This window comes from Vespula pensylvanica, chromosome 2, assembly GCF_014466175.1.
Source record: "Vespula pensylvanica isolate Volc-1 chromosome 2, ASM1446617v1, whole genome shotgun sequence".
In the NCBI taxonomy this organism is placed as follows: domain Eukaryota; kingdom Metazoa; phylum Arthropoda; class Insecta; order Hymenoptera; family Vespidae; genus Vespula; species Vespula pensylvanica.
Genome location: NC_057686.1, coordinates 5,584,485 through 5,605,851, shown reverse-complemented (window position 1 = coordinate 5,605,851; position 21,367 = coordinate 5,584,485). Strand labels below are relative to the sequence as shown.

Sequence of the window (21,367 nt, the reverse complement as noted above, 5' to 3'; positions counted from 1 at the left end):
GAGGGAGAGTAGGAGAAAAAAAACGTTGCGAGAACGGTAGAGGATATTTGGTTACTTCCGGTTCGCCTATTCGCGGCACCATCCGGCACGAGGTGCATTCTCACGCTCATCTGCATAGTCGGGTACACATCAATATTCAGGCAGGCCGGAAAACGGGGTCCGTTTTGCATACTGGATGGACCCCCCGCTCGTGCCGTTCCTCCTTCGACGGGGATCACAGTGGGACATCGCGAGCCAGATCCTGAGAAAAGAATCATGGCTGATGCAATGTACAAATCGTATCGGATCCTACCTATAAACGTATTCGAGATAAAAATTACAAATTTACACCTTCCCGATGAATTCAAAATAATCTTCGTTTCGATCTTCTTCATTGAATATTCAAATGATTCTTTATACTTATCTACCGTTAAACGTTTTAAGAAAATCCTCGCGAAATCTAATGGCACGAGGGCCGAATACGTACGAGTCTGATCGTACCGTCGAAGAAGGCAGCTCACGTAATTTAAATAATTCAGAAATGACCCTGACCCCGGTTAGGCTATGAGGTGACCCGAAGCCGGCTTAAAATCACAATGCAGCGCCGAGTTCACAGGGTAAGACAGGTAGCACGTCGTCGGGCCTGCATACATTAGGTCGAAGACATGATTTCGTGCGACGATGTCTTTCCAGTGCCTATATTGCTTTTCTGTTTTTTTCTTTTTCTTTTTATTTCTTTTTTTTTTACATTGCACGAGAAACACCGAAGACTCGATAGTTTCATAAATTCATTTTTATTCGTAATAAGAGATTTCTTAATAATCTAACCAGTTTATGATACTTCGTATCACGATTAAGTTACTAATAGAAATTCGTTTTTCTGGCTGTCGTACAAGAAAAAATGAAGAAATAACAAATAAAAAAGAAAAAATCATCAAAAACGTTATTTTCCTTCATTGTGCAAGTTCAACGATCTCGATTCGAAATTTTATCGGAATCACGGAACACGCGTATTTCATGGCGTATAATGAATCGTGGTGAACGCATAACGCTCTTATCAATGCGAATTCATGCAAATTCTATGGACATTACTTAACTAATAATTCGATCGTCGATTCGAGCGAAGCTTTCGATCGCTTTCGAAAAAGCGAACCCGAATGAAGGGGTTAGAGGGCGGGATGCAGATGAGCTGACATAGTCGACCCCCAAAGCGGATGTTGGCAGTCTGTAGTTACGTAGACAATGGTCCCGTGCCATTATGTCCGTCGAATCCTAAAACCCCATAGAGTCGTCCTTCTCTGTCTATTATCCGACTGGTGGCAGGCCACATTGTGTATCCGGCCTGCCACGAGACCTCGACCATTGTCGGGCCACGTAATTATTCGCAAATCTTCCGCTCGTTGCTGGTCCTCTCTCTTCTCTCCTCTTCCTCCTCATTCTCTATTTCTCTCTTTCTCTTTCCACCTCTCTCTCTCTCTCTCTCTTTCGTTCTCTCTTGCGAAAGCTCAACGCTTCTAAACCTCTTTTACCCTCTCACAGTTTATCGTTTCCAAAATTATTAAACGTTTTGAAAATTTCTTGTATATATATATATATATATATATATATATATATATATATCTGTATATGTGTGTTTGTGTGTGTGTGTGTGTGTGTATAAAATAAATATTTAAGATATTATATAATAATCTAAAATATTATAAATTCCAATTCAACAAATAACATAGGAAGTTTTAACGATGAAAAAGCAAGTCGCATGCATTAATTCTGTTGCTTATATAAAGATGGAAAAATAAAGTCGTCGCATGATAGAAGCGGAAATAAAAAGCATGAAAATGTTCGTATATACGTCTATACCTATTATTTAAAGTGTCTTTTAAATCAATCACGAGGAGGAAAAATTGGTGAAATATATATAGCATGCTTCTTACGAATCGAAAAAAAAAAAACGAACGATAATGTATCGTTCGATCGAACGAACATTACGTGAGAAATCTTTACGAGTGTAACGATTGCGAAAGCAAATATAATGCGTACGTTTACAAAGCTCATGCAAGACAAAGGTAATGATGATGATTCTTTCAATGACTCACCTCTGGATCGTTTGTATCGGGTCGTTGAAAAGAGTAGATAGGAGCAAGTTTATCGTACAGATTTATATCATCGTAAAGGAGTTTGAAGGGATTTCTAGTGCTGAAGAAATCCAGATCGATATCAAGAATGTACGGTGTGTCCTTTTCTGGCAAGTAGTGTCGCAAAGCCGAACTGATCGACATAAAATCATCTTTCTGCAAAAACAAAGTAAAGAAATATATATATATATATATATTATATATCCATAATGTATCAGAAAAACAAGAAAAAAAAGGGATAATTAATCCAGAAACAAAATTTTACTATGACATCGTTGTTTCATTATAAATAAAATTGTTCATTTTATTTTGAAACATCCGGTATACATACATAGGCATTCTCTAGGCAAAATCAGAAACCGGTTTATTCGGAGATCGTTTCGTTTCCCAATGTCACGGTTTCGTCCGAACTAACTTACATAAAATTGCATTTTGCGCAGTCATCGCGCCGAAAGAAGTTTCTCCTCGTAGGTATAAAAATGAAAGGAAAAAAAAAAAAAGGAGAAAAAAAGAAAGAAAAAAAAAAAGTATTTCTGCCTATGTAATTCCGCCTAAAGTATTCTGATATGTAGGTTACGATCTTTCTCGAATTTTATTTGTCGGTGGGACAAAGTGTAAAAAAAATGAAAAAGAGGAGGGCCGATAAAAGGGAAGAGAGAAAAAAAATAGGAAAAAATAAAGAGAGAGAGAGAGAGAGAGAGAGAGAGAGAGAGAGAGAAACAACAACGTGATACTCGACGAGCATCCCTTCGCCACCCTTTCAACCCAATTTACGAACTGAGTTGTACGCGGGGAATGCCGACGCGTGCGATAGAGAGAACATTGTTCGAGGCAGACCAGAACCGCGATGCAGGCACGTATATGTATATAGGCTGGACTTTTTGGTACGCGCAAAAAACAATGACTGCACTCGAATTAATCCTGTTAGAATTGATACTCGGTACGGGGAACTGGATCGCAATTTGCATGCGTTCACAACAATGAAATACACAAGGGCGAATTCTAGAGGTGATCGAGCAGGGAGGAAAGTAGGAGGGGAGAGGGTACGAACATGGTTCAGGATTCGAAGGGATCGGAGGGGGATGAAAAAGTCAACGATCACCATAAACAGTGGCTCTCATTGATATTCTACGATTGAATTTTTCAATCGAAATAAATCGACACAGATATTATAGATTTTTATATATTCTCTATATAAAGAATATTTCGATAAACTTTTGTGTTTTTCTGTTATTTCAGAAAAGAAAGGAAAATGATATGGAAAGAAAAGAATTTTTATAAAGATCCAACCTAGTCTTTCTCAAAAATGATCTTACGCCAATGGTGTTCATTTGCATTTACCTAACCTCAGCCTTGTCCCCTTTTTTCTATCGTAACCGAGGGAAAAAGACGATGGGAGCGAAAAGAAAGAGGATGAAGAAGCAGAAGCAGAAGAAGGAGGAGAAGAAGAAGAAGAAGAAGAAGAAGAAGAGAGGGAGGACGTAGGGGAGCGAGGACGACGAAAGAGGTGCGTCAATTTTTATTCTTTTTTCTTTGCCGCGACGACAATGTCCTTTCCCCGTCCCTTCGCCACGAAGCAAAGCTCTTTCTGACCAAAACCCGTTTCCCGTTTATGCGAACGAGCCGAGTAGGGTGATCCTGACTGGATGCGTGGAAGGATAAAAGGAGTTCGCGAAATTCCCAGCTCCAGCTCTTACCAGAAGAGTCCTTATTTCGCTTTATACAGAAAAATTTAAAGATCGAGAAGAGTCAATGGCCTTTTCTTTTTCAGTATCCTTACCTTTCAAAACGTTCTCTTTCATTTTATTTCAAGATTTCAAAGGGGAAAGATTCCAATTCGATGAAAAAAAGAAAAAAAAAAAAAGAATAGAAAACATAATAAATAATAATAAAGAAAGAAATGTTTATAGAAGGTAAAGAAGCAATACGATTGCATTGACGTTATCGAAGGAGTACGGGTTTGACTTCTCGCGATCGATCGTACGAGTTCGATGCAAAAACGTGTGCTGCCTTTAGAGATAAAATTATCGTAAAGGATGAAAGGGACCAGTAATTGTGTGCACGAACCTGGAAACGGTGAGACGAATATCTTTTGAATTCGACCCTCCGTACCCTATACGAATTTGTCGACGACTTTTTTACGGCCTTGGGACATATCGTTGGGATTTCAAATTTATTAGAGAATCGAAAGAGAGCTTATCCAAAGAGTTTAATGAGAAAATCTTCGTTATTTTTATTGAAGTTCGAAGATCGCGGCCTCGGAAAAGTATTATAACTAAAAACGATGAGTTCGATGATGAGCGACGAGATACGAGCTCGTAAAATAATATAACGTCACAAACGATGAGACAAAGGAAAACGAGTCGAAACGGAACAACGATCGCCTTGGACAGCCACGTGACTTATAAATCGCGCAATTCCATCCTTATCTCCAAAGTGCCAAGTTATGACGGTGTTGCGTGAGTTGCATTTAAATACGCAGTAGCAGTCTCTAATGAGTCATAGGAAAATTGAGTAATCCTCTTTCCAGAGTATGTTTCGCAAATTGTGTCGGGCGGAAACAAAGGAAAAGTCGAATCGCCTACAGCTTTGTTTAGACATGATATAGGAGTCGGACGATTATCCTAGGAATTTGCGTGCGTCAGACACCATTATTCCGCTAACTTCCAAACTCGTTTCGACGATTATATTTTTCTTTTCTTCTTTTTTTTTCCCTTTCTTTCTTCTTATTTCTTTTTTCCTTCTTTTTTTTTTTATATAGAACCTTGACATATTCATGATAATAAATTTGCAATATTCCCTAACACGTATGCATCAATTTCGAACAATTTACAGCCAAGCAGGGAAGGTAGTCGATCGCATGGCTAGTCTGTTGTCGATTAAAGCATGCGTGGCTGTATGCAAATGGATTGTATTGTCTTGACCCGAAATGTCGACGATTATTGTGCTTTCATGAACGGCTGCGAAGCGACGCTTCGAAGCGAAACGAAGCGTTTACGAGAGAGTCTCTCATTGTCGATAATCATCGTCATCGTTTGATACGTGTAATGGCGAAATTAATGTACCGATTTGTGGGTAGACGGAAGCGTTAAAATTGAGAATGCGTTCGCCGTTGACAATGACGACGACGTAGACGATGACGACGACAGATGCAAGCTCGATAGAAGAACGAGGAGAAACGGTATTGTACAATACCACCGCTCACACGTATGCCGAATTAGTTTGGTGAATGGAACAAGAGAGAACAGTGGGGTCGTTAATTAAAACAATACCCTCTGGTGTGACCGGTTGCCACGAGAGAATTTGAATTTGGCGCGTGCACATGTCGAACCTTTACCTCCTCTCTCCTCCCACCAAACCACCCCTTATTCTTTCTCTTTCGCGCGCAAATAGAAAGGTACTGTGTGCCGACAATGGCACTCGACGATCTCGATGAGCTTTGAAGAAACGTTTGTGCATGCTTTCAATCGGGATTTGTCCCTGTACTTGGAGATTAGAGACATGACAGCGGACCCGTATAGTTTGTTCCCTCGTAAACGATAAAAGCCATTCGAACCGTACATTTCGAGAGAATTCTTTCGAAATTTATCTACCGTTTTTCTTTATTTCTCTCTTTAGACAAATTTCAATTGATTTCTTTCTCTAAGAAAACGATCATTTGCTTTTCAAATTAGCATTACCAATTTCATTAATTTCGCGTATCCATATTTTTGATTAGTATACAACATAACAATTTGATATTACGATATTTATATATTTACTTCTTTCATTATCTATATATTCATATAGTCGGATATGTAGATACATATATTCACTAATGTCTTATTTCTTATTTCACGTTACGTCGGTAGAGTTCTTCTAAAAACATAAAAAAAAAAAAAAAAAAAAAAAGAACATTTGACGGACCTATGAACAATTCGTTTTTCTTCAAAAGAAAGGGCCAGGGTGGTCGAAGGGATGGGCCAGGACGTTCAACCGCGTTCGCGAGCCAGCACGTTTTCTAGAAAGACCTTAAAGAGCCGGCCCGTTCAGTATGCAAGCTCGGTGTGGGTGCATCCGGTGCACGAACGCGCAAGCTCGGAAACTCACGTTGCATTATGTATCCGGCTGTCGATACGAGGCAGCACGCGTCACTGTCGATGATAAGAATAGAATAATAGAATTTTCTATGAGCCTCGGCGCGGCTAACAAGAAGGAGAGAAAGGAAAAGAAAAGAAAAAGAAAGAAAGAGAGAGAGAGAGAGAGAGAGAGAGTAAAAGGAAGAAAATGGTGGGGACCCCTCTTCCGGTCTGTCCGATCGACGATTCGAGTCGAGCGTCTTCGACTTTCTTACGGGTTCGCGTATATCTCAGCTAAGGATCTCTCGTCTCTCGACGACTATTTCATCCGTCCTTCTTTTTTCCTTCCTGGCACGGTCGGTGTCGTGATTTAAGATGGCGCCGCCTCGAGATTTCTGCGAGAAGACGGAACGAAAGAAGAAGAAAACGAAAGAGAAACTACGTCCGTCGTTCGATCTTTTACAACGAACTCTCGTCGTTGTCGTCAGTGGAGGAGAATGAGGAGAAAGAGGTGGTGGTGGTGCTGCTGGTGGTGGAGAAGGAGGAGGAGAAGACGAGATACGTACATCACGAAACGGGACAGAGAAAGAGGGAGACTTTTATTCCTGGTGTAAACAAAATCTCTTGACGTCCATCGTTACACGTTCTTTTCTATCTACGTCTTCGTCCCTTTTCTTTTCTCTTCTTTTTTCCCACTCGCGAGAAAGTTCATTATATTCTGCTTTACTCCATCGTTTATAAATCATAGAGAGAAGAAAGAGAAAAAAGAAAGAGAGAGAGAGAGAGAGAGAGAGAGAGAGAGAAAGAGAGAGAACGCTTTGCGGTTTAGCGAGGATTGTACGAGGAGATAATGGCACGCATTTATTACCGCGGAGACGAAAGAAACTTTGTTGCTAACCGATTTCTTTCCGCCTTTTCGCTCTTCAAAAAATCATTGGAATGTAAATCGACTGATTAGCATCATCATTTTTCAATGATATTAAATATGAATGGGTAAGCAGATATACGTATACTTCACACAAACACACAGACGCACGCATACGCACACGAATATATACATATATTTATATATATTTATATATATTTATATATATATTTATATTTATCTATATACATATATAGGACTGGACGATCGACGGAAAAGAAATTCTTGATCGGACGGACGATCGAACCATTCGCCATTGCATCGATTACGTCCGTCGTGACCTTTGATTCTTTAATCGATGACTCGGCGCGCTGAGTGCGAGTCGGGACACCGTGCAACGAGCCATCGACGTAATACTTTTGCAGACACCTGTAGCGCTTCTGCTCGAGCAAAGCGTCGACTACCTGTTATTAGCGGGCCACGAGCACGCGACAGACTGTACGACGAACGACATTGTCTCGCTTCGTGGCATAATTAACGCTCGTGGTATCAATTAGTACCTTTTCGCCTAGTCGCTCGTCTCGTTTCTTCGTAACACGACTTGGAGAACTTGCGATCGTCCAGATATATCACTCGATTATATTATCCTACGAATAGTACCGACGTAAAGATATTATCAGTTATTATTCCCGAATAGATGAAACGAATTTAAGAAAAATTCGAATGTTACGAATATGGCCGATGTTGTCCGAGGAATCTGCTTGTATGTACGTTCCTTTAGCAAGGCACGAAGCACTGACCACCGAGTACATACCAGCAGTCGGCAAAACACAGAAAGAGGGAAAGAGAGAGGATCAGGGGGAAGAAAGAGAGAAAGAGTATGTGAGAGAAAGAGAGGGAAAGAAAGAAAAAGAGAGAGAGAGAGAGAGAGAGAGAATGGGAGACGTTGGAGGAAGCAGGAGGAAGGGAGGAGGAGGAGGTGGAAGAGGAGGAGGAGGAAGAGGAGGAGAAGAAAAGAGAGCTCGTTCGCGGTTGCAGATGCTTGCGATAACGCGTATAAAAGGTGTATCTACATTTAGTTCGGACAGGCAGCACTTTATTCGCTCGGCGAGCGCTAACAAGTGTTTTCCATCGGTTTAAGCGGCGCTACGGCGCTTTTAGAGACCCGCCGTGGTGCAACCGGTCTGCCGCGAAGTCGCTGAACGCGAGCGTTGGGTGCGAGCATTGGGTGCCGCCTTGGAAACGGTCCCACGGCCGGTTTTCGTACGTACGCGCGTAGGTTGCCAGATAGATGGGTGGGTACTGCCGCGTAATTGGGATGTCGGCCTCACTCAAAGAGAATAAAAAAAAGAAAAAAGAAAAAGAGGAGAACCCATAGGTGCTTCTTTTTCTTTCATCCTTGTCTTTTTATTCTTTCTCTTTTATTTTCTATAAATACTCGCACTTGTTTCATCTTTAAAATCGATGAAGCATCAAACGTTATTTTCCATGGAAGATAAATACAATTAAATATAATACAAATATATTTGAAATATCAAAAGCAACGTAGCTGATGCGAATCGTATCAAATATCGAAACTCAACATTTGATTTCGTAATAGTCGTCCATTTTCATTCTTCAATGAAAATCAATTTAACTCGTTTCATTACGTTTTTAAGATCGTATTTGTACGAAAAGAAAAATTTAAAAAAAAGAAGAAACAGGAACAAAGTCCTAAAAAGAACTTTTTCCAAGAAGCAATAAAGCGAACGATCGATGGCAGAAAGTATGGAAGGGAAAAGAAGATAAAGGAAGAGAGAATGGAGAGAAGAGCGTAACGCTCGATGTAACACAAGAAATAAACACACACGTACACGCGCATACACACACACACACACACATACATCTATATGTATAAATATCTGCTCGTTGGATCGAAAAGAGACCGAGAGAGAAGATTCACGGTCGTGTCCGTGGCGTTTAGTTTCTTCTTGCGTCGGAACGCCGTAGATGTTCGCGCGGGATTCATGGCACTCGTCATAACGCAGAAGCTTGGGCTTGCTATCTGATTCGCATTCGTTATTGCCTTCACTGTCTTATTCTTTTTCTTTTTCTCTTACTTCGTCTTCGGTACTCGCAGGGAAAACGAAATGCTGAACGAAAGAGGAGAGAAAGAGAAAGAGAAAGAGAAAGAAAAAGAAAAGAAGATAAAAAGAAAGAAAATGGAAGAACGTTTGATACTTTACAATCGGTGGTTCGCGTGCAGGAAGCGTTCCAACTCACGAAGTCGAAGTCGAAGTAAAGAACGAAAGAGAGTGAGAGAGAAAGAGAAAGAAAAAGAGAGGAGCAGAGAAAAAGAGAGAAAGAGAGAGAGAGAGAGAGAGAGAAAAGAGGCTCCTAAGTTTGATGGGGGAATGCGACATCGTCTTTGGTCTCGAGAGGATCACGATTCGGTGACGTGTGGCCGGTCCCTTGCAAGGATAACGTCGTGTATGACCGCATATAAACGTAAACTTTGCCGTCGTGGCTTACAGCCTGTTCGTGGCTTAACGCGAATGGAAACGACGAATAGTCGCGCCTCGATAAATGCCGGTCACAGTAGTTCCACTCGTTCTGGATCGGACGAAGCTTTTCCAATCTCTATCTTGTTAATCCGACTATGTGAAATATTAATAATATTAAGATATTAATATTAGGAACATAAGTAGACCGTCAAATTGATACTTGTACTAGTTTTTTTTTTTTTTAATAATCCTTTAGTTATATCGAATTATTGATAATTCCTTCGGAAAATGGAACGTTTTAAATTTCGACGATAAAAGATTTTCGATCAAGAAGAAAGACGGTTGAAGTAAAAATAATTGAAAATTTTCTTCTCCGACGGATGAATAATAAAAGAAATTAATCTGTTCGTTTTATCTACAGCAGACTGATTACGTTTATTTATAATAAGTTAGATTTAATAATCCATGTATCGAGATATGTATCTAGATATATCAGATGTAAAGTTTACGAAGCTCGCTGGAAAGGAATCGGTATATAACGAGTAGCATACGATGCAGTTTCATGTTAAACCGTTTTAGTAGCTCTCAACGGTAGCTCTTTCTCGCTAAGTCCAGGCACAAGATCTCTGTGGGAACGTAAAGAGAAAAGGATCGACGAACAACCCTTCTCCTCGTAAACAACCCCGATCGAGCACCGGAATCTGACTCGTTCGATCTATACGAGCTCGAGCTTCGATGGCGCTCGAGCGAATCGAGAGCACGTTTGGCTCCTGCCCTCGAATATCCTGAATCGTGTTAGGAACGATCGTGACTCGGGCTGTAGCACGTACGACAAGACGAACTTTGACGCTCTGGACGTACGCTTCCTCTATTATCTTACAATTTGATCGCTTTATTTTCTCTCAGAAAATTTCCTTAACCATTTCTCTATCATCTTAAGAAAAAAGAATTGATGATAAATTACCTTCGAGAGAAAGAGAGAGAGAGAGAGAGAGAGAGGGGTGGGCAGATAAATAATAAAGATATAAAAAAAGATAAGTAAGTCTGTTTGATTGAATCAAAATTTACCAAGAGACCTAAACAGTATTCTCCGTAAGAGTTTTTAACGAGATACGAATTAACATAACTATTTGGTGATGGTAATTTAACGGTAATAAAGCATTTAACGATGCGACCTGTTTCGAATCGATTTATTTCCCGAATCGATTCTGAGTTTCCTCCATTACCAATAGGCACGAGAAGTATCCATAAGTCTTTTTCTCTTTCTCTCTTTCTCTCTTTCTGTCTTTCTTTCCTGTAGATAACGAGTAGCGACTTTAAGGTCTTTACGGTGTCATACGGGTTTAATGCCTCGCGCACGGTCGCGAGACGTGAGCACAGATAGCGAAGGCGCTATTTAATTAACGATAATAGCTCGACCTAACAAGAACTTCGCGTTCCTTTTCTTTTCATTGTCTCTTCGTGATGCCGCTCGACGTACGCTCGTAGAAGAGCGCTCTCCTCTCCGCCGTTCTTACGTTTCTCCATTCTCCTCTTCTCTCTTCTTCGAACAACATTACTCGAAGCTCGGGTGCTCTTAATCCCAATCTTATCTCGATATCCTGCTACCGTGACTAAGAGTCGCTGATACTAAGAATCACCTTGGTAAAAGGCGACTTTCGAAAAGTTTTAGATAGCGTCAAGATATTCGAAGAATCTTTTTCCATCGTAATGATTATACCATTGTCGATAAATAAATACAATTCCGATCAAATGTTTGCAATCTCTTTTTTTTTTTCTCTTTTTCTTTTCTTTTTTTTTTTTTTGTATATAGGAAGCTGTATACGAAATAAAACAAATATAAATGAGATCGAGGAGTCTTGATCAAGGAATTCTAGGATAACAATGGCCTTGACGAAGTACCCGGAGAAAAGTCTACAGAGATTTCTACGTTTAAAAGATATCTACGTAGAAATGTCTGGCTGCTGCGGCTGCGTCATGCTCTTTGTCGCCTCGTACCGACGCCAACCGCAATGAGACATAAATTGCAATTAGCACTGGCCTATCTCCCACCGCGACGTACCCTTTCGTGTACACATACGTTCACTCCCTTCGTTCTCTTAACCGCACCTTATCGAGATGTGACCCGTTATCTTCGTTCGTTTGCCAACGTGTACGATGAAGGGCTTCACCCTTCGTCAAGACGATCTATATCTGCAAGATATTTTAGCTAGTTTCTTGTTTTTCTTCTTCTTCTTTGAACGATCTCGAATCGTTAAGATCGATATCTCTTTCGATCTTCGAAAACATATATATTTGATCTTAATTTGATAAATAAATATATATATATATATATATAAATATAAATATATATAAAACATTCGTAGAATTTAGAAGTAGTTAACAAGCAAAATGTACGACTAGACAGCCATAGTTTTATAAAAAAATAAATCTGAATTTTCCGATCGACAATCTTTCGAAAAATATAGACTGGTTCTAATATATTCGTCATAGAAAATGTAAGAAGTAACGAGACAAGATAAAATATTATTACATTATTATTGAAGGAACAAGCTAATGTTCTTGGAAAATAGCTTGATATAATTTTTCTTTTCTCTCTCTCTCTCTTTTTTTTTTCTTTTTTCTTTTTATTTCCACAAAGGATAAAAATAATCACGAAAAAAATAGAATCGACTTGCAAGCAGTAATGTGGTAGTGTGTGTAACGTGCTGCATAGTACTACCGCTACCCTCTCCCTTTAGAGTTACCTTTCGCTCGACGCGCGCGAGCCGACTCACCGAGCCGACTTGTACCGCCTTCGCTTTTCGCAACCGTTCTAAATCGTGATTTCCTAAAGGTGTAAAGAACCCGGACGACAAGAGTAAACCTCGCCGTAGCTCGAACGAACGCTTTAGGCTTCGTTTGCACCGAAATGACGCAACACCAACTCGATCTAATCGTTCTTCATCTCTCTTTCTCTCTCTTTCTCTTTTTCTCTTCTATTTGTTTTTCTTTTTTTTTTTTTTTTTTATTTTATTTCTATCTCATCCTTCCGGGACAATGTTTTTAATTTCCTTAGTAACAATGATGTCAGATTTTAAATTGAAATCTAACAGGTGCGTCACATTTGATTTGATCGATTGAAAATGTTCAGTAAAGAATTTACAACATGTTGTATAAGATATTGTATAATTAAAACTTTATGAATCAGAGACAATTTTTTCAAAAAATTTTTTCAAAAAATTCCTGCATATTTCATTAATAGATAGCTGTTTTTAAAAGGGAAGTAGAAAAGAAAAAAGACGAAACAATTATTAATCGATAAAAATCGTTCTCCTTAATACGTATTTATGAATTAGGTAGCATTACTCGGACAGTCTCATTTGAAGGCGAGCAAATCACCTCATAAGTAATTCACATAAACATTATAGATGATATAGAAGGCATTAAGACACTTTGGCATATATAATATGGTAATACATCGCATAGAAAACGACTTGCTTCGCTCTCGTTCGTTGGATGATATGCGCTTGATCTCTTAAGAAATCGCGAGTGGAATGTATAATTCTCTTTGACCGGCTTGTTCAGTCCAATGGACGGTAAGATTAAAGAGCGTAGGTGCAAAACACAAGGATATTTGCCAATGCAAAAGGGATAAACACGCTCTCTCGCGATCGGTTTAATCCGTTCGACCTGATTTCTCGAAGGATCGTGGGCGTCTTGCGCACGCGCTCTCCTTGTTCTTACGTTGCCATTGACGCGATTCTAAATGAATTACCCTCTATCTTTTTTTTATTTCGTGTCCACCGGTTCGACGCGTCTGACTAGCAAAGGAAAGAGAAAAAAAGAAATAGAAACAAAAAAAAGAGAAGAAAGGGGAAACAAAAAGGAACGTAGGTACTTGAAAATCTTTCGAGCTACTTACTTTTTTAAAGTCTGTTTAGTAATTCGGTGAAAGTGGTGATGGGCGAAGTAGAGGAAGAAGAAGAAAAAGAAAATAGAATACAACTAGACGGCGCCTTTTAATTTTATCGATAAATAAAGAACCGAGGTGGCGATATAAATCCGATCGACTAGTCGTTATTAAATTCGCGGCGAATTGAATTTCTCTGTTAGTCGTCGTCCTTCTCGACGACGAGAAGATGCTCCTCGACTCTACGTTAAAGTTCCTTTTCGTACAACGTCGTCGTCGTTCCTTTCTTTTCTTTTCTTTTCTTTCTTTTTTTTTTTTTTTTTGCTCTTCCCTGAAAACTTTAACGCTTCCTCGAATCTCACTAGCTCCTTCTCGACAAAAGTTTACGATAAAATAATTATACGCACACGGATCTTTTCCAACTATGAACAATATTTCGTAGGAAGAAAAATTTTTATAATTCAGTTATATTTCTTACAGTTATATTACATTCCGATTAATTCGCAAATACTTTATGTTTTCTTTTTATTTTCTTTTTTGTTTTACTTTTTGTTTTTGTTTTTCTTTTTTCTTTTTTTTTTCCAGGAGTAACCTCTTCGATCGTGTCGTAGGAGAACGTCGAACGTTTAACAAAACAAGCCGTAAAGTGAAATACATACATTAATCACGCTTAGCTCGTATTCTTATGCGAAGCTCGTCATAATATAAGCAACTAGAAGTCTCGAGGCGAGGCGAGGCGAGGCAAGGCAAAGCGAGTCGAAGCGAGGCGATTCGATTGGTCGAAGAGGAAACGCACGCGTACGACTTGCGAAGAGTATTCTCGGTGCAGCTGCTTCGTGCACGAGGTTGCGCCGTACACGGAGCATATTTATGAATTAGCATACAATGCGAGTGTTTATTAGAGATTCCTCGAAGGTTCCCACCTCGATCGTCACCTTCGCGTTCGCCGAAACCACGATGCTCTTCTCTCTCATGAGCATTTTGCGTCGAGTTAGCATTAAAATCCGATTATATTCTGAGAAATAGAATATATTATTCGCGTTAAATAATCCTGATCGTCGATAATCTTTGACAAAATTTACAAAGTCTTTTTAAATTATTCTAAACAACCGGTTTGAACCAACGGAAAGTAAGAAAGGACATAGAAAATAATATATGTTCGGAGTAGGAATGAAGCGATAAAGTTTTGACAAAATACCGGATTTTACGGCGTGTATCATACCACTCGTGAATTTCTTCGAATCCGTAGTTAACTAGAAACGGGAGAGCGGTAAGGTCTCAGATGGGGGCATCGCGTGAAGTGCTCGAAGAGCCTGAGTCAAAGAAGAAAGGTGGCTTCCTCGGAAGCGGCGAGTCGCAAGAAGGAACCGTACGGTATTCCAAGACGAGATATCCCGAAGAAAAGGGGACCCATTGGGGCCGGCCAGTCGTCTCTTCGACGCCCCTTATGGTATAGGAAGGCTCATTCGCATGCGAGTTCGTCGTCGGCGGTCTTACTTGGAAGAAGTACGCAACGTACGGCTGTATGAACAACCGGTATACCAGTAGGTTTCTCTGTACGAGTAGAGAAACCGCCATAGAAATTCTATAGATCTACGTGGTCGACGAGAAGCCGATCAGTTTTTCGAGTAAACAAACGTACCGATAGCCTCTCGGACCTAAACGACCTTTCTCCTTACAACTATACGACGATTAGACTTTCTTCTGGTTCGTGGTTATGGTCCACGCCTCTTTCTCACGACATTAAGGTCGCCCCGGGAAAGCAAGAGAACGACGTCTCGACGTCTCGATGGTGGGACGTTGATAGATAGCACGTCGACGACGACGACGTTTCTCCCGCAAATCGTGTTAGCCATTGGTTAGCCGATTTACAGTCGCTTTACTCTTCTTCGACCGAAAACTTTTCTCGCTTACGCCTAGGAAAACTTCTCGAGAATCGTTCCTGAGAATCGTTCGACATTAACCGAACACGTCCCGATCAAGAATAACTATTGACGAGAGACGAAGCTCGACACTTTTCTCGATATCCCTTAGTTCGCTATGATTTTTGCCATTCATTAATCTTCCCTGATGCGTTCTTCGTAGGTCGAGGAGAGTTGTTCCGAAGGTAGGAAATGAACGTGGAGTTCACGATCGGTCTAGCGGTCACGTGAACCGCACTGGTTTAACGGCTGTTAGGTACCTTGTTCATCCTTTGAAATGATACACGATCAAACAACATATTACGTTAGACGAGAAATACTCAGCACGATATTTGACGTATATAAGCTTCGTTTTATGAATCGTAAATGCGCCGGCTTGGTTTAAGTGTTAGCTCGTAAGTACTGCTCGCGAAGGATGTTACACCAATGATACAGCCTCGTATTTAACGATCTTTTTATTATTAATAGCTTCTATTTCCATTCTACAATCGGTCACAGCGCCAACCGAAGAGAAAAAGAAAAGGCTTCGTGCATCCTTCGATTAGATATTTTATAATTAAGTAGGTGGAGGTATAGTTATGACGGTAATCACGTGCCCGTAGGCGGACAATCGCAGGACGTCGAGGACGAGGTGGTCGTCGCGTTGCGTTGTAGAAAAGGTGGGTGTGTAACGGCTGTTCTAAATGCCAGCTATGCTAAACGAACGAAATCACGTAGGAGATTTTTTTTTCTTCCAGCATCGAGAACGACAGCCTCGTAAACGGTTTTAAGGTCATCCGTGTAATTATGTCGCTTGCGATCTCAAATACCCTATCATTAGTTAAAACTTAATGTTAGCGCTTAGAAAATCTCGTTAACGAAAACATTCCGTCATACCATGGATACTATGTCCAACAACGTATAATATATTTCTCTTTTTATTATCTCCTACAAATACCAGATCATTTCAATACGAGACATATCAACTCTAGTTTTCTTCTTTTTCAAAAAGATATACAAACATTATGTAAATAATAATATTCTCCATCGTTGAACACGACGAACAGTTAAGCCAAGCGCGCTCTCTCTTTACGCTCGTTTAAAACTTTTTAGCCTGTTTTATAGCTAATATTTCCGCGAGTTAACTAGTCTAAACTTTCCGTCGTATCATTAAGAGCAATTATACAAAGTTTCATCTCCATTCGGAAAAAGTAGTAATAAATAGTTAATAGAGAAATTACAAATTACACGGATTAAAACATTCATCTAAATAATTATTATCAGACTTTTTTTTTTTAATATCTCGAAAAGTATGAAGAGAGAGAAATACATATATGCGCATTTGTTTAGGACTCGACAACTCGACAATTCTCCTTTCGAAACGTTCAAAAGTGTTTTAATCTTAACGACGACTGATCGATCATCAAGCAGAATATTTTGATATTTTTACAACTATCGTACGTCGTATTATTCGATTATTTTAAAAGAGCTCGAAGATAAGAGCGTGAAAATTCGTATTCGTATCACGCGCGTATTTCGGTAGTGTAAAAGGCATTTGTCGATTTGCGTGGTGAGAACTCTGGGAAGATGCTCCGGGAGAAGCCGCCAATATTGATAATGCTCTCGGAGAACACGCGGTCGGGGCTCGTGTCCTCTCACAGTCCCGAAGGATCTTTCGACGCGCGAGCAAAACGAAGGGACAGGATGACGCGACGTCGACAACAAGAAGCAAAGAGGAAGGAAGAGAAAACCAAAGAGAGAGAGAGAGAGAGAAAGAGAGAGAGAAACATAGCCTCTGTTCTTCTCGTTGTACGAGTTAGCCCGAAGAAGAATCGTAGAAGCTTCGTTAAAGTGCAGAATAAACAGAAGAGAACGAGGGGTGAATTCTTGAAGGACATTGCAAGAGGACACGCGACGATGTATATCCCTTTGGTGGACTGACTGTGCATGCCACTGTAAATTCTCTCTTTCTCTCTCTCTCTCTCTCTCTCTGTCTGTCCATCTGTCTGTCTGACATTTTCTTTCTTTCTTTTGTTCCTTTGAGAATGCAAGATCGACCTACCGATGACACAACTAGCTACGTCAATTTGCACTTTAACCTTTGAATCTCAGTTGAAAGTAGATATATCTCAGTGGACTGGTACTTACTTTGAGTAGGACGGAACTCGATAATTAAACGAACAGAGCGTCTTTCTCCTTCGTTAAAAATTGAAGACACCTATCGAAAACAGCCTATTCCTTTATCTTTGTTAAACGATCGAAATACCTACATACTATGTACAAGTATTTTCACACCATTTACAAATATATTTTATATTAGATTACTGTTAATCTTTATTTTTTATCCTGTTAGAGACAAATTCCAATCTCGTTTTTGGGCGTCATCGATGGATTACTCTGGGCTTACCCGTATTCCTTTTCAAAAGCTTCGCGCTATAATCGCATTACACTTATCCTCTTACGTTTACGATATCGTGACACCTGTAAAACTCGTTGGCCCACCTTGACTTTTAGATATTCCCTTTTTTTTTTTCTTTTATTCGCAATCGAACGACGAACTTTCTTCGTAACGTTCAAAAATGTTAAGAGGACTTGGGCCCATCTTGTATATTTCATTACAGGTATGATACGTCTAATTTTCTTTTTTAATTCTTCGTAAACTTGATAAAAGATAATAGTTTCTTTTCGGACATTATCTTATATTATATTATTATATTAGAGAATATTGATTTATCTTTAGGCAATACCTAGTGTAAATAAAATTATTCAATTGTAAAAATTGCCCTATTATTTCAGTTACTTACTCTTTATGGACGGCGAAAATTCAAACCGATTCGAAAAGCGATTCCAATGAAATTCAAGAGTTATTGGCCGATCGGAATTTTATAGCAAGACTTCGAGCTCGTAAAATCGGTCCCCGCTCGACAAGATTAGCGCAGAAAGTTCGCGAAGCACGTAGAGCGGAGGGCCGAGCGTTCAGAAATTTCTCTTCGCGTCGTTGCCCATTATCGTATCGGGTATCGACCGCACGCCGCAATTTCTGCCCACCGGGTCACGTCCAGCCGCGAAATCGGTATGCGGAAGAGAAAATATCGATGATTATCGCGATGCGGACGTTCGTCGTCTGCGCCCCGATGCGAAACTAAGCCTTACACGTCCATATAATGGTGTTTACAGGGAGTAGCCGTCCTGTAGCACTTGCTTTTTTCCTTGTTTTTATCTTTTATCGTCGAAGGATCGAGGAATACAAGATCGATCGATCGATCCGATCGACGCCTGCTACGACGTCTGACTTATCCTCGTTACCGACTACTTTCTCTAGAAATTTTCTATAAATCGGAATACACGATCGGGCCAAAAAAGAAAATAATATTTTCTTATGGTTTTACCATCGTATCGAGATCGTTATCGAGAAGAGCGTAAGTTTACGCACCGAGAAATCTTTCAACGAACGTTAAAAGCGCGTGACATTCGGTAAGCAACTGCCGTGGAACGTTCAAAGTGTTGGCTGATTCTCTTTGCGGATATCAGTTCGAGCTATAAAGTCGTCTCAATTACGGGAGACCTGACAGGAGTACGATGCGGGACGAAACGTTGAAAGGTTTGTCGGAGCTGGACAAACCGTGCCTGTTGAGAGATGGTAGAGAAGAGAAAGAGAGAGAGAAAGAGAGAGGACTGAGGGAGGAGTGTAGAGTAGTTTGAAACGCAGAAAGAGAAAGGAGATGGGAAGAGAGGGGTGAGTTTGCCGAGTGAAGAAAAGAAGAAAGAAACCGGACAAACGGTACACAAGAGAAAGAGAGAGAGAGAGAGAGAGAAAGAGAGAAAGAGAGAGAAACGATAAGCGAAAGAGGGATGAGAGAGAGAAAGGAAAAGAGAGAGAGAGAAAGAGAAGAGGTCGTCGACCTGGTACGGAAATAGGATCGAAACCTTAGGTAAACGCAACTTTTCCTCCGGTCCCTCGGTTCGGCTTGTTCGGCGCATTTGGAAATCCGCCAAAGAAATCCAGGAACGCTGTGGCGATTTCCCTTACTCGCGGTTCGTGCTCGGCGTTTCTCGATCCATTAGCGCGAATCGATGCAGCATCGAGACTCTCCTGCTAATTGGACGAGTTCGAAGAATAATAATACGCGATATGTATCGCGAGAATATGCTCGAAGGAGCTTACTTTTCCTCCTCGACTATCTTTACCTTTTAACGTTGCTCCACGATGTTTTTGCCATCAGAATTATCTTGATCGATCGTTCGTAATCGAACGTAAGAAAAGCGCGCCTAACCGATATCTCGAGTTCATAGATCAAAATGCTATCTGTAGAAAAAGAAAGAGAAGAAGGAAGCAGAGGAACGATTTCAAAAGAAATTTCGTCTACGATCTTGTTCCCTTCTTTTTTCTTTTCTTTTCTCTTCCTTTTTTTTTCATGTAAAATAACGTTCTAACCGATAACAATCGCGATATAACTCACGATAGATGGTGATGGTGATGTCGTAGAATTGGATATACCTACGATTAAAATTACGCGTTGAAACACGGCAGCAACTACTTTAACACACTCGAGAGATCAAAGGAAGCATTATTACCTTCTCCTCCAGGTACGAACATAAAAGGGGTACACCAACATCGAGAAAGGTAGTATTAAGATACATCGTGGAATATATCTGTTTTCGACGTAGAACCAGCGCTCGTACACGAATGTATGTATTTCGCAGAGGGAAGAAATTCACAAGGATTAAGCCGAGTCGTTTCTATCCCGGATATCATGACACGTTTCGCCATGTCCGATCATAAACGAGCGTTAGAGGTTCGTTCATGCAAATGGACGTTTTTCTCTTTCTCTTTCTTCCTATGAGTAGAAAAGAGCTAGAAAGAGAGAAACACAGAGAGAGAGAGAGAGAGAGAGAGAGAGAGAGAGAGAGAGAGAGAGAGAGAGATGTACTCGTGTAGAATCCGAATAGAAAAGTAGAAAGAGAGAGAGACGTAACGTATGGACTTCGTTACTGGCGGTAAATGCGGTTTATCTACGATGCTAAGGACTCTTCCTGAATAACGCCGAGCGAGAGCGTTCTTCGACTTCTATATTACACGAAGAACTCGAGGAATCCCGGCACGAGGACATGTTGGCGAAGAAGCCGGCCATGGCGGGTCATCGAACGAACGGAGAGACTTTAAACTTCTGTTGTATATACACGGCATAGAGAGAACCTGGCCTAGCACCGATCTCTTCCTGGACGATGTAGATTACCCGGAGAGCATCTCTTCTTACAACAGATACCAGTTACGTGATAAGGTACTACCGTACGACCTCCGAGGTCACTTTCTTCTGATTCCTTTAAGGGACTCTTCGTATTTCGGAACGATTTGCGAACGTTCTACTAGCTTTCTCGTTCTTATAAAACGTTTCCTTTAGTAATCATATAATTTGAAATAAAAATATCTACGTAGAGAAATATATGAGATTACGAATGACTAATTGGATTTCAAGAATACATAGTACTTAGTGACTCATTTTATTATTCATAAATAGACATTAAAATGTTGTTTCAAGAACCTTCGTTAATGTAATTATTGCGAAGAAGAAGAAAAAGAAGAAGAAAAAGGAAGAAAACAGAAAAAAACACATGTGCTATCAGGAAAGTGCGCGTCTGCAAAAATGAAAGATATGAAAGAATTTAATCGTGAAGAATTCAAGGCTCGTTAAGGCTAGCAGGAAACCGATCTTCGAGTTCGACGACGACGGCGACGACGACGACGACGACGACGACGACGACGACGACGACGACGACGACGACGACGACGATGCTCGGCCTATTCGAGTCGTTTCGTTCACGCTTGAAATGATCATGAATTTCGCACGGCCTGGCGCGGATACTTTAATGGAGTCGTTAGTTAAGTTTAACTGCCGCACTCGGCGCCAGCCACGCTTTGGATTCGATAAGAGCAAGCAAGACAACGACGATCTAATGTCCTAAAAGCAACGACCGGACGTTTTCACGCCGACCGAGCGCTTTTTACGGCTCTAAAAAATGTAACAAGTACGAGCGAACCATTGGGAAGGAGAGATC

General features: G+C 40.4%; 1 protein-coding gene across 3 annotated transcripts in view; it reads right to left on the bottom strand.

Moving 5' to 3' along the window:
• The window catches only part of LOC122637604 (UPF0489 protein C5orf22 homolog), a 428,365-nt gene that overhangs the window by 134,681 nt on the left and 272,317 nt on the right, over positions 1-21,367 (bottom strand). For all 3 annotated transcript variants that reach the window (XM_043829837.1, XM_043829839.1, XM_043829838.1), the window contains one exon: positions 2,073-2,267. In XM_043829837.1, the coding sequence (XP_043685772.1) occupies positions 2,073-2,267 (195 nt within the window). The remainder of the gene's footprint in view (positions 1-2,072; positions 2,268-21,367) is intronic.